This window comes from Triturus cristatus, chromosome 9 (genome assembly GCF_964204655.1).
Source record: "Triturus cristatus chromosome 9, aTriCri1.1, whole genome shotgun sequence".
NCBI classification, from domain to species: Eukaryota; Metazoa; Chordata; class Amphibia; order Caudata; family Salamandridae; genus Triturus; species Triturus cristatus.
This window is the reverse complement of record NC_140592.1, coordinates 36,050,705-36,068,232: the sequence shown is the minus strand read 5'-3', so window position 1 is coordinate 36,068,232 and position 17,528 is coordinate 36,050,705. Positions and strand designations below refer to the sequence as shown.

The 17,528-nt window shown below is 52.7% G+C and overlaps 1 protein-coding gene across 2 annotated transcripts in view; it reads right to left on the bottom strand.

The window, feature by feature from the left end:
* LOC146797322 (sodium- and chloride-dependent creatine transporter 1-like) overlaps window positions 1-17,528 on the bottom strand; it is a 360,543-nt gene that overhangs the window by 160,644 nt on the left and 182,371 nt on the right. For both annotated transcript variants that reach the window (XM_085624332.1, XM_085624333.1), the window contains exons 3-4: window positions 3,130-3,261; window positions 699-966 (exon numbers count right to left, since the gene is read on the bottom strand). In XM_085624332.1, coding sequence (XP_085480458.1) covers window positions 699-966; window positions 3,130-3,261 — 400 coding nt within the window. The remainder of the gene's footprint in view (window positions 1-698; window positions 967-3,129; window positions 3,262-17,528) is intronic.

Sequence of the window (17,528 nt, the reverse complement as noted above, 5' to 3'; positions counted from 1 at the left end):
CAGCACCCATCTTGAGCACAAAGTACATGAATCGACTCAATGCTCTACAAACATCCCAGCAAAGCCGCCTTCCCTGGGCTGCTCTACAATCCCCTCCACTGCAGCAACAATATGCTCTGCAGACACTTACACCATGTGCAACAGAGGGTCATTGTGGGTACGACTACACCCACTAGTCCTTCAGTCGGTCATCTTTCCATGTAGCATGTTTGGTGCTGGTTATGATAACCGCGCCTAGAGACCGTTCAGTTGGATGTCATCAATGCTAGTGTCCCACCTGTACTTCATGTAACAAGGACTGCAACATTCCCATGGATGAAGCTATGCTAGTTTAGTCCTTCTGAGGCTTGATGCCTAAAGGCCTAGTGCTGGTTTTTCTTCTCTACCCAGAACTGATCCCTGTCACTCCACCTTCCACAAAGTGAAACACTCCGCACCACATGCGGCTCGGTCTGCCTTCTACAAATATCATTAACAGGGTGGGGAGGGAGGACACCCCTTCCTCCATGGAGGAACAATGGCTCATCATCATTTTAGCCCTTTGAGGGAGTGATGTGTATTCAAATTGAGGATCACATGGCTAAGGGAGATTTAATTTTCTAGGATAAAGTGGATCCTGAGAAATGCTTTACACCAGTCTAAGACATACTGAAGGTCTCCCAGGGCCAGAATGCAGTGTTAAAGAGCACAATACTCACTCCCAGAACTCGATGACAGGCGAGCGCTTCTTCTCCAATGCCTCACAGCTGATGTTGAAGGCGCTGGTAGCATTGCCGAGTGTGCTGTTGCGGCACTGGTCCAGGCGGAAGACTTCAGTGCACTCCGGGCTGTTCCAGGGGTGGCCACAAGTGGCCCATGGCAGCGTGTTGGTGAAGGAGTGCACCAGGTAGTAGAGTCCCCAGACCAGGATCATGATGTAGTAGGTGTTGCAGAAGAAAACTATCACCATCGATGAGAAGCCAAGGCCTGCCGGGAAAAAACATGTTCCATCTCAACCGGTCTCAACAAGGCAGTCTCCAATCCACAGCGAGTACCCACAAGGCTACAGTACTTCTCCAGCAAATGTCAGTCTCCACAGAACTGCTGCTACTTCTACATCTGTAATGCAAAGATTCATGCACCATCTGCCCCTTCCAGCCAGGACCAACCTATCCTGGACCACATCTACATGAACATCTACATCCTCAGTCCTACCGATCTTACACCGCAACATCTACCTATACACTGCTAGTCCAGCCTCCCTTCAGTGCCACATCCACCTATAAACTACGCACACAAGCCTATCCTACACCACCACATCCATCTATACACATAGCATCACAGCATCTACCTCAACACTGCTAGGCCAACCTATCCTGTACGCCATTCACTTCCAGAAACTTAGTTCAACTTATTCTGCGTCACCACTCCATCGCTCGTCCACCGAATCCTGCACAAGCAAATCTACCTATAGCTAGGTCAAACTTATAGTCAAACTTATTCTATGTTGCATCACCTTATTTACTTCTACAGCTCTGGTCCAACCTATCCTGTACCACATCATCTAACTTTAGACCACCACATCTCCCTCTACACTAAGCCTCATCTATCCTGCACCACCACTACCACACATCCCTCTACACTGCTAGCCCCCCATCTATCCTGTACTACCACACATCCCTCTGCTCTGCTAACACTATCTAACTGTACCACCACATCTACCTTTACACTGCTAGTCCTATCTATCCTGCACCACCACACATCCCTCTAGACTGCTAGCCCCATCTATCCTGCACTACCACACACCCCTCTACACTGCTAGCCCCATCTATCCTGCACTACCACACATCCCTCTACACTGCTAACCCCATCTATCCTGCACCACCACATGTCAGTCTATACTGCTAGCCCTATCTATCCTGCACTACCACACACCCCTCAACACTGCTAGCCCCATCTATCCTGCACCACCACACATCCCTCTACACTGCTAGCCCCATCTATCCTGCACTACCACACATCCCTCTACTCTGCTAGCCCCATCTATCCTGCACTACCACATCTACCTTTACACTGCTAGCCCCATCTATCCTGCACGACCATACGTTCGTCTATACTGCTAGCCCTTTCTATTCTGCATCACCACGTTAACCTCTACTCTAACATATCCTGCACCACACATACCGCACACCATCATTCCAACCTATTCTGAACTGCCACATGCACTATAGGCTCCTAGCCCAATTCACCACCAGGCACCTCCACACCTCTCCTAGTTCACCCAGTCATCATGCATGACCACATGTGAAGTACAACCATAGTTTAACATGCTGCTGCACGCCACACTGAAATGAACATTAGTGCTACGGCAGCTGGGTAGGGTTGGGGGCATTTTGGAAACTTCAGAAGAGCCTCCGATTAAAAAGGAGAAAGCATCCCCATATCTTTCCTCAAACTGTTGCTGCAGAAAATTGTCCAAAACCAGTCTCCATCTTGGAGAGCGGTTCTTTGGAGTCTAAGGTTTGGGTCGGATATGGAAGTAATGGCCACTCACAGGTCCAGGCGCTGGTCAGTGCTGGAGTAGTGCTCTGTTAGCCTAAGAGCAGCTACCCGGAAGTGGCGAGAGACTGTCCTTGGCCAACTGAAAACTGGGTGGGTCTGTCCTGCTCTTTGCAGTTTAGAGAACGAAGGAGCTCAAGGGGTGGGCTCGACTGATGACCCTCTCACTACTGGGGAAGCCCCTTTTTGAGTAAGGAAGGGCTATAGGGGCAGGGTGCTCGGGCCATAGGGCAACAGTCAGGCTATTGGAGCCCAGATGGACATGCAAAGTCCTTTATATCCAATGTGAACCAGCCCAGGCCTTTTTGGCCCAGGTGGAACTGGAGAGGTCTTTGACCCAAGTGGAACGGGAGGTCCTTTCAGGGTCACACTTCACTATGTAGGATATTTAATGTTTTAAACATATCGAAGAGGTGGGCTTTTGGACAACTTTGCGTTAATCCCTTCAACTCCTGCACTGGAAAGGCTTGACTTGGGTACACCAACTGGTTAAAAACCTTTAGTCACCTTAAACCCTGAAGGATGAGGAGAACAACCAGGAGAAACAATCTGGTCCTCAGAGGTTAATGCGTGGGGAAGAGGGTTGCTTACCTTTGAAGAGGGGCGCGATATTCCATGCCGCGATTCCTCCCTGCTTCATGAACTGGCCCAGCGCAATCTCCAAGAAAAAGACTGGAATTCCTCCCACAAAGACAATCAGCAAATACGGGATCAGAAACACACCTGTGTAGGGAGAGACCACAGAGATGTCAGAGGCACCAACCTCATGGCAGAGTTTCCATTCTTGAAGCCTTTCTTTGTTGATTGCAGAGAACATTGCTCGGCTCTTTAAACCCAATCCCTGTATCCTACCATTACCAGATCTCTGCCAGTCTGTCTACCTCACCAGCCATTCACCTGAACCCTCATAACTCCCCATTAATGATCACACATAACTGGTAGTAAAATGATCTAGCTACATCACCAACCAATCACCCGAAACCACATGGCCCCAGCTAATGATCACACCTACCTAGTATTAATATAATCTATCACAAAGTAACTGGTGGACATGAATGCATCTTGTTTTTTAGAGCACATCGCTAATCACAGTAACCACTTGATGAATCACCAACCTTAGGCTCTGGAGTAGCATTCTATTCGCCGTAAAGCATTTCAACGCCTCGTCGGGGGTGGTAAGTGCAATATAAATAGAATTACAATTGCCTGTCCCCCGCATCTGAACAAGACCTGTTCTAGCCGATGAATGTAGAGACAAACGTCTGCAACATGATGTACTTATCATTTATTCATTTAGGGGTTTTGTACAGCTCTACACTTCACCATGACCACTCTGGAGCTCTGAACCACAGGAAAAAGCGTGATCATTAAAGATGTGACAACATAAGAGCCGGAGTCCAGCCCGAGGCGCGGATCTACCAGTCTTCCATCGCTCCCGAGGCAATGTCACTCTTTCATAAAACTCACAAGGCATGAAGATGCCTCATGCTTGCCGTAGAACTGCCCTCACTTGCCAGAGTATCATTCACTTAACGCCACTTTGGGGAGCTTCCGAGAGTCCTCAGGATTGAATTAAAACATGGACTGCTTTCCATTAGCGGGAGCAAAGATTACTCTAGCAGAACGGATCTGCTGCAGAGCCAGGTTTTGACTTAGGCATTTTAGCCCCTCTGTCAGCAAAAGCCAAAACCTGGCACCTCCACCCATAAAGAAAGAGGCTGCAATGGAAAGGGCAGACAAGGTTACTCCGTCACAAACATGACTGATATCCCGCCCACCAAATTACAATTCCATTATATCTGATGCAACTGGTAATACATCAGACTGAATATCCGTCACATTTGTGATGGAATAACCATCACATTTGTGACGGAGTATCCCATCCACCAAGTTGTAATCAGGCCCAGAGTCTACAAACGTACTGCAGTGAGAATGGTAGAGTGGCAGCGTGGCTCCAAAGGGCTATGAATGGTGACTTGTTCTAAGGTTGAGCTCGAGTGACTGTACAGGCATGAAGCTCTGCTGGTAAAACCTAGAACTTCACCAGGAAGTTGCAAGATTTGAGAACAGCCATCACTGGACGGTAAGAGGAACTTGCAACAGTGAAGTGAATGGAGACAACCCAGAGCCGCGCCTAATCTCAGGAGTAGCTGTGCGCCTCCCTGAAAAGGCAAGTCGATAGTAAGGGGTCGCAATAAAGGGGGAGCAGATGGAGCACATTGTTGTTCTCCAATACCACAGATTCGGAAACACTAGAGGAAAGGCTATAAACATGGCAAGCAGACCATCCCAATATTGTCCCCCAAACACCACATGGCCTGCAACTCTGCTCTGCTACCTCACCGCCAAGACCTGCAACACTCTGCCTCTCCACCTCAGGCAAGCCCCGTCGCTGACCCAATTCAGGAAGGACCTCAAGTCCTGGCTCATCGACTGCACCCTAGCACCCAGAGGGATCAGCAGCTCCCCCATCATCCCCCCAGCACCTTGAGACCCTCACGGGTGAGTAGCAGCGCTTTACAAACCCTGATTGATTGATTGCGTGAGTGATCAACTGCGCCGTCTTGAACACCAGGGACCAGCTTGTGGGGTTTCTCCATGCACAAGTGGAGCTCACTTGCACACAAGTTGTAAATTAAGTGTCATTTTACCTCAGCTTACAGACCATGAGTAAGTGCAATCTATGGGTCCATAAAGTACAAAAAGTATGTACAAATTATACACTTTTAAGGCCACATGAATGTATTAAACTGGGCGCAGCCAAGGCTAAAACTGCTCTGCATATGGTTGATGGAGGTCCGAATCAATAACAATTAATTATCACTTGAGTAGCACACAATCTGCCACTGGTAGTATGGCATAGACGAGCTGAATAACAATGGAATGGAATATTCTCTGGGGAAGTACCAGTGGATTGACTCAGTTTCCTTTCTAATTTACTGCTAGCCTATCTGTGCGAGCAGGAGGCAGTTGCATACGCATACTATGACGTGGCATAGGAATGGGAGCGTTTGTTTTTATTATTTAGGGCGTGCGTCATAAATGCATACAAACCCTAGCTACAGGGTGCAAACATGAAACAAGGACAAGTATAAAAACATTCACTATGAACTGAAGAAAAGAAATGACAGAGAATAAAATAAAACAGACATGAGAGTAAAGGTAATTAATGCATCATCCCACTTAAGCAGGTAGGTCCGATCCGCTCATTCGATCTCAAATTCCTGTGCCCACACACTGTCCAGAGGCTGTCCACCACAACACTTGCATAGGAGGCAATCTTAGTAATGTTTTTTTTCTTTATAAGAAAAAGAATTCTAAGTGATGCCGGTGCATCAAAACGCAGGTTCCTCTAAGTAGCTGGTATGCTCTTTGCCACTCTTTGCGCAAAGGGGGCCCGTCGCAGGAAAGCACATTGTGCCTACAGTAGGAGAAACTCATTAAAGAAAATAGGGCTCAACAGACTGTAACACAAGTAAAAAGTCCAGTCCTCATGGAAGGTTACAAATGCAGACAAGGCGGTACCTCGGAGGGACTACTAAGTCTATTCATGAATCAAAAGCAATGATTTAGAAAGGACAGTAACAGGAGCCAATTGAAAAGATGGGCGGAGCTTCAAGTCTATACCTGAATACAGTATGACTCAAGCAGCGCAGCACATGTGCTGCCCAGGCTCGACCTAAAAAAACATGGTCGACTTCTGCAGCTCAAAATGCTCACAAAATTCTCACAGAATGCTGGAAACGGTGCCCTGAGCTAAAATTCATACTTTAGCAAAGGGTACGAGGCTCGAGATTTAAAAGAGATGGTTGGTGATTTCAGCTTCCATGGAAACTGCCTGCTAGGTCCAGCCAATCACCCATTGTGAAACCCTGAGAGGGCAGAATACATTTGAAGAAGGACAAAATAGCGGTGACCTGGGGTCAGGGGTCAGACATCCAAGGAGGTGACCAGTCCTCAGTACCAGGATTATTGTATTTACTGTATTTATTGTATTTTTTTCCCCTCTGTGTCCCCCACTTTGACTTCTGCATCCCCCGCCCACTCCACCCTTCGTTTTTTCCCGCCGCTGCACCCCCTGCGGCCCCGCCCCCTGATCTCCCATTCGCCGCCCCGCTCCCGCCTCCCAGCTGCTCCTCCCTCTCACATCTCCTCATATGGAGGCCGCGCAGCGGGCGCGCCGCTGGCGCTCCTAAGGCAAGCCCGTCTGCGCCTGTCTGTGCCTGGACCGTGCCCAGCGACAGGACCCCTGGCCCCCGCGAACGCCACATCACCTGCCTCAGCTATGACTCCGCGGTACAAAAGGGGGTGGTGATGGATGGAGCATCAGAACCAATCAAACACTCACACCCAGTCAACAGATCTGGGTTTGATCCATCACCGTTCTTTAGCCCACTCTGCCACCCCAGTTCAGACATGGTCATATGCAAATCAGTCTGACCCTGTGCCTCATGGGAACAGTCCAGCCCGAACTGCCAAGCCATGCCTTCCCTGGACCGGAAACAAGCTTCCTAGGACCGGTTTCTGGCATTTCAGCCGTCTTCAGCCAGGCTTCACCACCCCCTTTTGTACCGCTTTGTTCACCATAAGTTGGCAGGGTATGCTCAGACGTGAGTCCCTTGCTCACTTTGCCACTGGATTCAAGCAAACCTGGCTGAAGACGGCTGAAATGCCAGAAACTGGTCCTAGGAAGCTTGTTTCCGGTCCAGGGAAGGCATGGCTTGGCAGTTCGGACTGGACTGTTCCCATGAGGCACAGGGTCAGACTGATTTGCATATGGCCATGTCTGAACTGGGGTGGCAGAGTGGGCTAAAGAACGGTGATGGATCAAACCCAGATCTGTTGACTGGGTGTGAGTGTTTGATTGGTTCTGATGCTCCGTCCATCACCACCCCCTTTTGTACCGCTCAGCTATGACTCCAGCACCCTCCATGCACTCAACGCTGGACGATCACGCACCTGCTGCCTGGCCACCCAGAAACGCACCCAAGGACCCTTCTCTTGCCGGAACTGCAGCTTCACCAGCATCCGGCCCGCCAACCCACCTACTGAAGAACCCAACTTACTCAGATGCATCCTGTTCAACTCCCGCTCCACCCACAAACACGCCGTCAAACTCTGGGACCTACTAGACACCAACGCCCCAAACGTCGCCTTCCTGACGGAGACCTGGCTGAACCCCTCCTCGGCACCCGCCATCACCATAGCCATCCCGGAAGGCTACAAAATCACCCGCAAGGATTGCACCAACGGAGTAGGAGGAGGAATTGCCATAGTCCACAGAAACACCCTCAAAATATCGACAGCCTCCGACGACACCCTCAGCACCGCTGAACACCTGCACTTCAAGATCCACACCGACCCAAACACCACCCTCAGAGGCACCCTCGTCTACAGACCCCCCGGACCCCGCCCGCAGTTCAGCGACTCCATCGCCGACTTCATCAGCGCACACGCCCTCGCTTCCACGGACTACATCCTCCTCGGGGACCTGAACTTCCACCTCGAGAACAACGACGACTCCAACTCTTCCACCCTGATCGCCAACCTCGGACTCAGACAACTCGTCACAACACCCACCCACTCCGGCGGCCACACGCTTGACCCCATCTTCTCAGCAAGCTCCCACGTCTTCTTCAACCGCACCACTGAACTCCACTGGACCGACCACCGCTGCATCCACATCACCTTCCGGAAACCCACCACACTCCACCGCACCCAACAGATGCCTCGCTGCCACTGGAGCAAAATCACTAAGGACCAACTAACCACCGCCCTCGCCCAGAACCCACCTGCCGACCCAACCCCGACGCCGCAGCCCGTAGCCTCAGACAGTGGATTGACGACTGCGCCAACACCCTCGCCCCGCTCAAGGAGCCCTCCAACACCCACACCAGAAAGAGAGCCAGCTGGTTCACCGAACACCTCCAGGCCTCCAAGCAAACCTGCCGAAAACTTTAAAAAAACTGGATTCATGAACGAACACCGGAAAGCTACACAGCCCACAAGAACGCCACCCGCAGACACCACCACCTCATCAGATCCGCCAAAAGGACCTCCTTCAAAGACCGCCTAGACAACAACGCACACAACAGCAAAGAGCTCTTCAACATCGTGAAGGAACTCTCCAACCCCAGCTCCAACACCAACGACATCCCACCGTCACAAGACCTGTGTGACTCGCTGGCCACCTTCTTCCATCGCAAGATCGCAGACATCCACGATAGTTTCAACGCCGTCACCACCCCGGCAACCACCGAGACCCCCGCGCTCCCACGACCACCACCCGCACCAACCACCTGCTCGCCTGGACCAACATAAACGACGTAGACACCATCAAGACCATGAACACCATCCACTCCGGATCCCCGGAAGACCCCTGCCCACACCACATCTTCAACAAAGCCAGCAGCACCATCACACCCCACCTCCGGAAAACCATCAACATCTCCTTCGAGACAGCGACCTTCCCAGAGAGCTGGAAGCACGCAGAGATCAACGCCTTACTCAAGAAACCCAAGGCGGACCCCAAGAACCTCCAGATCTTCCGACCCATCTCCCTGCTCCCGTTCCCGGCGAATGTCATTGAAAATGCCGTCAACAAACATCAGACCAGCTTCCTCAAGCAGAACAGCATCCTGGACCCATCCCAGTCCGGGTTCCGCAGCAACCACAGCACTGAAACTGCCCTCATCGCCGCCACCGATGACATCAGGACCCTGCTTGACGACGGAGAAACCGCTGCCCTCATCCTCCTGGACCCGTCAGCCTCCTTCGACACGGTCTGCCACCACACACTGCGAACACGCCTCCATGACGCTGGAATCCAAGAGAAGGCCCTGGACTGGACCACCTCCTTCCTCTCCGGCAGAACACAGAGCGTCCGCCTCCCCCCCTTCCGCTCCGAAGCCACCGAGATCATCTGCGGCGTACCCAAAGGCTCATCTCTCAGCCCAACGTTGTTCAACGTCTACATGGCACCGCTCGCCCACTTCGCACGACGGCACGACTGCAACATCATTTCCTACGCCGACGACACGCAGCTGATCCTCTCCCTCACCAAAGACACCCACACCGCCAAAACCAACCTCCACGAAGGAATGAAGGCAGTCGCTGACTGGATGAGAAACAGCCGACTGAAGCTGAACTCGGACAAGACGGAGGTCCTCATCCTCGGATCCACCCCCTCGGCCTGTGAGGACTCCTGGTGGCCGACGGCACTAGGAGCAACCCCTACACCCACTGACCACGCACGCAACCTATGGGTCATCCTCGACTCCACCCTTTCCACGACGAAGCAGGACAATGCCGTCTCCTCCTCCTTCAACACCCTCCACATGCTTCGCAGGATCTTCAAGTGGATGCCCACCGAAACCAGAAGGACTGTCACCCAGGCCCTCGTCAGCAGTAGACTGGACTACGGAAACGCACTCTAAGCAGGAGCCCCGGCCAAACTCCTGAAACGGCTTCAACGCATCCAGAATGCCTCCGCACGCCTGATCCTCGACATCCCCCGCCACAGCCACATCACACCCCACCTGAGAGACCTGCACTGGCTCCCCATCAACAAGAGGATAACCTTCAAGCTCCTCACCCACGCACACAAAGCACTCCACAACACCGGACCAATGTACCTCAACAGCCGACTCAGCCTCTACACCCCCACCCGCCAGCTCCGCTCCACAGACCACGCCCTCGCCACCCTACCCGTGCATCCGAAGAGTGACCGCCACCGGCAGATCATTCTCCCACCTCGCCGCCAAGACATGGAATACCCTCCCCATCCGCCTGCGGCAGACCGAAGACCTCCTAACCTTTAGGAAACTTCTCAAGACCTGGCTCTTCGAACAGTAGCAGCCTCCACCCCCAGCGCCTTGAGACCCTCACGGATATGTAGTGCGCTTTATAAATGCTATAATTGATTGATTGATTGTAAAGGAAGAAACGTCTGAAGTGTTTCTTGGAGCCGGACCTCCATCATCACCCAAAGTGAAGGGTGCCATGGCAACGGCTACACGCAGCACCGCCAGCATCACTCCGAAGACATCCATATTTAAGATGCTTCAAGATAGAGACGGGCATACCTGCCGAGCTCCCCCGCCCCTGCAAGGATAATCATCTCAGTAAACACCAGCCTCTTCAAGGCGCTACAAATAACAGGTGTTCCTGTGACCAGTTCAAACGGTGTTCCGTGTACACCCCATGGAATGATGGAGTTGGCGTTCTTCGGATTATTTATGACTGGTGTTTTACAGATCACAATAGAGGACATTTAACTCACTGAGCCACCTGATCTGTTTGAATCCCACTGAGTGTAAGTAGTGGGGCGCAGACCAACACATTGCCGAGTAACCCCCGAAGCTGGAGAAGTGACCCTAGGCTGGAGCCTAGACCGGAGCCGAGTCGAGCCCTGGTCTGAGCCGAGTCGAGCCCTGGTCTGAGCCGAGTCGAGCCCTGGTCTGAGCCGAGTCGAGCCCTGGTCTGAGCCGAGTCGAGCCCTGGTCTGAGCCGAGTCGAGCCCTGGTCTGAGCCGAGTCGAGCCCTGGTCTGAGCCGAGTCGAGCCCTGGTCTGAGCCGAGTCGAGCCCTGGTCTGAGCCGAGTCGAGCCCTGGTCTGAGCCGAGTCGAGCCCTGGTCTGAGCCGAGTCGAGCCCTGGTCTGAGCAGAGTCGAGCCCTGGTCTGAGCAGAGTCGAGCCCTGGTCTGAGCCGAGCCGAGCCCAGACCACAGCCGAGCCCAGACCAGGCCACAACCAAAGTCGAGCCCAGACCACAGCCGAGCCCAGACCACAGCCGAGCCCAGACCACAGCCGAGCCCAGACCACAGCCGAGCCCAGACCACAGCCGAGCCCAGACCACAGCCGAGCCCAGACCACAGCCGAGCCCAGACCACAGCCGAGCCCAGACCACAGCCGAGCCCAGACCAGGCCACAACCGAGCCCAGACCACAGCCGAGCCCAGGCCACAACAAAAGCCAAGCAAAGACCACAACAAAAGCCGAGCCCAGACCACAACAAAAGCCGAGCCCAGACCACAACCAAAGCCGAGCCCAGACCACAACCAAAGCCGAGCCCAGACCACAACCAAAGCCGAGCCCAGACCACAACCAAAGCCGAGCCCAGACCACAACCAAAGCCGAGCCCAGACCACAACCAAAGCCGAGCCCAGACCACAACCAAAGCCGAGCCCAGACCACAACCAAAGCCGAGCCCAGACCACAACCAAAGCCGAGCCCAGACCACAACCAAAGCCGAGCCCAGACCACAACCAAAGCCGAGCCCAGACCACAACCAAAGCCCAGACCACAACCAAAGCCGAGCCCAGACCACAGCAGAGTCCAAACCACAGCAGAGCCCAGACCACAGCAGAGCCCAGACCACAGCAGAGCCCAGACCACAGCAGAGCCCAGACCACAGCAGAGCCCAGACCACAGCAGAGCCCAGACCACAACCAAAGCCGAGCCCAGACCACAACCAAAGCCGAGCCCAGACCACAACCAAAGCCGAGCCCAGACCACAACCAAAGCCGAGCCCAGACCACAACCAAAGCCGAGCCCAGACCACAACCAAAGCCGAGCCCAGACCACAACCAAAGCCGAGCCCAGACCACAACCAAAGCCCAGACCACAACCAAAGCCGAGCCCAGACCACAGCAGAGTCCAAACCACAGCAGAGCCCAGAGCCCAGACCACAGCAGAGCCCAGACCACAGCAGAGCCCAGACCACAGCAGAGCCCAGACCACAGCAGAGCCCAGACCACAGCAGAGCCCAGACCACAGCAGAGCCCAGACCACAGCAGAGCCCAGACCACAGCAGAGCCCAGACCACAACCGAAACAAAGTAATCCTGTGCACACATATAAGTAAATCCAGTAGATGCTGAAGTGGAGACAATGAGACCAATCAAAATCTTCAAAAATGTTGGATATTCTTTACTCCTTTCGGAAACAACACCAGCCGACGCGTGTTTCGTCAGGGAAGGTAATCCCACGACTCTCCAGGGCTGGGAATAATACAGATATTTGATGTCAAAACACAGAATTCAAGTTGAACGTAAACAGAGAGAACAACCATCTCTGTGACTCACAACACAATCCCACCAACAGGAGTGGAAACCCAAAGACATGCCATCCTTAGGAAAGTATGTGATATTGGGAAAATTAGAATAGAAGAAAGGGTGCGTGTCCATCTTCATAACCATCCAATATAAGCACAAGACCACCTTACAACCACACCCGAGCCGAGCCCAGACCACAACCGAGCCGAGCCCAGACCACAACCGAGCCCAGACCGAGCCCAGACCACAGCCGAGCCGAGCCCAGACCACAACCGAGCCAAGCCCAGACCACAACCGAGCCAAGCCCAGACCACAACCGAGCCAAGCCCGAGCCCAGACCACAACCGAGCCGAGCCCAGACCACAACCGAGCCGAGCCCAGACCACAACCGAGCCGAGCCCAGACCACAACCGAGCCTAGCCCAGACCACAACCGAGCCGAGCCCAGAGCACAACCGAGTCCAGACCGAGCCCAGACCACAACCGAGCCGAGCCCAGACCACAACCGAGCCGAGCCCAGACCACAACCGAGCCGAGCCCAGACCACAACCGAGCCGAGACCGAGCCCAGGCCACAACCGAGCCGAGCCCAGACCACAACCGAGCCCAGCCCAGACCACAACCGAGCCGAGCCCAGACCACAACCGAGCCGAGCCCAGACCACAACCGAGCCGAGCCCAGACCACAACCGAGCCCGAGCCCAGACCACAACCGAGCCCGAGCCCAGACCACAACCGAGCCCGAGCCCAGACCACAACCGAGCCCGAGCCCAGACCAAAACCGAGCCCGAGCCCAGACCACAACCGAGCCGATCCCCAGTTGATATATCCAACTCTCAAACTGCTTTGTGTTTTTTATACGGGGATCCATATATTCGCATAGTGTCTGCTTTTTTGTGTTTCCGTGTGACAACGTAATGCATTCTGGGTGTTATAGTATTAGTTTGTTTACAGTGAAATAATTACACTAGCAAAGCAGATGAAGACTTGTAGTTGAAAATGCCTAGGACCGGAGACAGTGCCCGTGGTGACATGGAGAGAGGTGGCCCCTCTGCGTGGGGTGGAGAGGGACATTTAAGAACGGTCACTCGGAACCTAGGTCAGTGACAGTCCCCATCGTCTTACAAAAGAGGATGCCACGGTCCTCAGACCACACCAGGAGTGGCTCTCAGCGCAGCCAGACCTGTGGCCCGATGGTGGATTTTACTACCCAGCCGGGATCGAGGGGTATTTTCACTTCTTCCCTTGGGGTCTATGGCACCCTTGCTATGCCGCCGAGGGGGGGGGGGGGGAGCCTGGCCTTTCACCAGCCCCCCCCCCCCAAGCCGCCATCCCTTGCCCTTGGGTGTCCTGCAGCTCGCTGGCAGGGCGCATGAAGGATGCCAGCCACGTCGGTGCGATGATGCGTTCTATATTCATCACCCCCGCCTCCCTGGCTCCACGCGCTCTCTGACGTGGGAGGTGGCAGCAGGGGGCATGAGCAGCGTGCCAAGCAGGCTCTTCTCCTCACTAGCCCTGGGGCGGTGCTGCGCGCTGCGTGACTGCACTGCGCATGCGCACTCCATCACTGGCTGCTGTCTTCAGCACCCCGGAGCCTCCCCCTCACTACCCCAGCCCCCTCCAACTTCTCCATTAATGTCATTGTTCCCACTCACACGCATCCCCCTCCCACCACCCCGCGCCTTCCTGACACCTCTGCAGCACGATTCTATTTATAAACCGTGTGACCGTGAACAAGACAAGGAGTTATGTGTGCGGAGGGGAGAGGAGACATGGAGGGGCGGACGAAGAAGCTGGCAGGGTGTAAGGGAGAGAGTCGGAGGCATGGAGGAGGTGATAGCTTTGAATGGATGAGGGAAAAGGATTATAGAACTGATCATTGGGGTATGTGAGGGTGAAGGGGTGGCAGCGTGGGAAGGGGGTGGATGAGGGTGCACGGAGGAATGAAGGGGCAGAGTGGGGAGAGAGCGAAGGGGGGGTGAAGGCTGTGTGAGGAGGAGAGCGGGGACAGGGTATACGGGGGCCCTTGTAAAAGGAGAGATGAAAGGCCGTATAGAGGGGGGTAGGAGAGGGATCTGTACGGGTGAAGTGAGGGGCGGGGGGCGTTTATTGTGTGTAGACAGAAACGTGTGGGTGTCTGGCCTGGGGGGTGACGGGGCTGGCAGCGTGAGGGGGGGGGGGGAGACCGGAGAAGAGTGTTTGGAGGAGTAAAGGGGCCGTCTGGCGGCAGAAGAAGGAAGGCGGGGGTGATGGGTGTGTGTGGATGGGAGGGGGTACGTGCTTGGGTCAAAGGGGAGGGGACAGGCTGTATGTGGGTGCGAAGACGGAAAGTGTATACGAGGGAGAAGCTGTGTGGGGAGGCAGCGATTTTTTATTTTATTTTAATTTAATTTAGTGCATTTTTATAAAGCGCGGACATTACCCGAATGTGTCAGAGCGCTGTACAATAGAGCCAGTTACGTTACAAGAGAAAAGTGTTGCACAATAGAACATTACAAAGAGAAACAGGAGACTTAAAAGAACATTACAAAGAGAAACAGGAGACTTAAAATGAAGGGTACACAAACACAACATCCAACACAGCACGCATGGGTGAGGAATGTACAGGAAAAAGTAGTAATTTACAATGAAGAGCGAACTTCCTAGAGGGGCCTGAGAATGAAGGTATTAGTTCTCAAAGTGTCTTTGGAAGAGAAGAGATTTGAGGTCTGCTTTGAAGATCCGGATGGAGGAGGTGGCACGGAGCAATGGGGGAAGTGAGTTCCAGATTCTCACCGCATTACCTGAGAAGGATTGCGCCATCGATCTTTCCCTTTTGAAGGAGGGGGGCTCAAGCAGAAGCTTTTCCGCATTGCGAGAAGGTCGAGAGCCACCGGACAATTTCAATTTATTCGCCAGGTAACGAGGGGAGGACAGGTGCAAGGCTTTGTGTGTGATGCAGACAGTTTGGTAAATAGATCTTGCCTCGATGGGAAGTCATCGAAGAGAAGACAGGATAGGAGGGATGTGGTTGCTTCGTTTGGACCCTGAAATGAAGCGAGCTGCTGAATGGAGGATGGATTTGAGAGGGGAGAGGTGGGATTTGGGTGGGCCCGTCAGAAGAGAATTGCAATAATTCAGCCTTGAGAGAACTAGAGATTGTACCAAGGTTTGTAAGTCTTTCTCCGGTAAGAACCGATGGATCCCCCATAGAAGGCGCAACTGGTAACGTGGGTTCTTAGCAATAGAGTTGATGTGGGAGATTAGGTTGTCTTTTGTCAAGAATGACAACTAGGGATTTAGCGCTGTCGACAATGATGGGTTTGTTGTTGAGCAGGTTCAGCTGATCCATCCACGATTGAACGGGCGGAGGTGAGAGAGAGGTCGAAAGGAGGAGGAATTCAGTTTTGGCAGGATTGAGAATGAGTTGGTGAATTAACATCCAGTTGTGGATGGAGTTGAGAGTAGAGTCGAGTAAAGAGAGATCGTGTGCGGAAGACACCTTGAGGTAGATTTGAGTGTCATCCGCATAAAGATGGTAATGGATCCCAGATTTGCTTAGGAGGTTCCCTAATGGTTCCAGGTAGAGATTAAACAGAGTGGGATAGAACCTTGAGGGACACCTTGACCTTCAGCCAATGGAGATGAAAGACTGTTCGCTATCTTAATCATTTGGGATCTGTCTGAGAGGAAAGAGGCAAACCATTTAAGCCCTGTGCCATCCAATCCCATTCTCTGTTGTAGAGTGTTGAGGAGGGTGCTGCGATTAACAGTGTCAAAGGCTGCAGAGAGGTCAAGAAGAATCAGAAGACAGGATTCCCCGGAGTAGAGTATATGCAGCTCATCATCGATTACTTGCAGCAGGGCTGGTTCAGTGCTGCAATTTTGGATGAAGCCAGATTGGAAAACATCGAGGAGATTATTGTCCATAATATGTAAGGAAAGTTGTTTCGCAACACATTTTTCAGTGATTTTCGAAAGAAAAGGGAGGTTGGTGATAGGGCGGAAGTTGTTGAGGTCCGTTGCATCAGCGGAGGTTTTTTTTTTTTTAGAAGAGTGGTAACCTGTCCTGATTTAAGGGCAACAGGGAGGGAGCCTTGACTGAGGAAGAGATTAACCTGCCCGGGCCAGTAAGCGAGAGTATGGGTGTAGAAATCGATGGCGATGATGCTAGGAATGGGGTCAGAGGAGTGGTTGGATGGTTTGGTTTCAAGGATGCATTTGAGGAGGTCATCTTCTGAGATGACGTCAAAGTATTGCCAGGTGACTAAGGATTTCCGCTCCTCAAAGGGGGTGGGGTGGGCGACTTGATCCACCAGTGCTTTGACCTTTTCATCAAAGAAAATGGCAAAATCGGCTGCTTTCTTTGTGGAGTCCTCGGGCTTAGTAGTTAGGGGAGAACAGTTTGGGTTTTTGATGAGGTGAAAGAGTTTGGGTCTGTTTTTGGCGGAGTCGAGGAGGGATCTGAAATGGGATGCTTTTTCAAGGAAGATGTGCTTGTGGTATTTGGATCTTGCTGAGCATAAGAGAGAGAGATTGGAGGTGGAAGGAGATTTTCTCCAATGTTTCTCCAGGATTCTAAGGTTTTTCCTTTCATCGTAGAGAGCTTTATTGAACCAAGGTGCTGAGGGGGTGTGTCTTTTCCTTTTGCTTTGGAGTGGAGCCACATTGTCGATTTCAACTGCTAGGACTGAGAGGCACTGAGTGGTGAGAGCGTTGACATCCATGTTAGGGTCTAGTCTAGGAAGTGCCCGCATAGCAGAATCACAAAAAATGTAAAAATCAATGTTTTTAGTGTTGCGGAACCAGGTAGTAGCTCTTTTATGTTGGCCGAGAGTTATAACGTGCGATAGGTGAAAACGGAAGGGAATGAGGAAGTGGTCAGACCAGTCTACATGGATAGGGGGAGCAGTGGTCAGCAGGTCTGCTTTGGATATAACAAGGTCCAGAATTGAGCCCTTG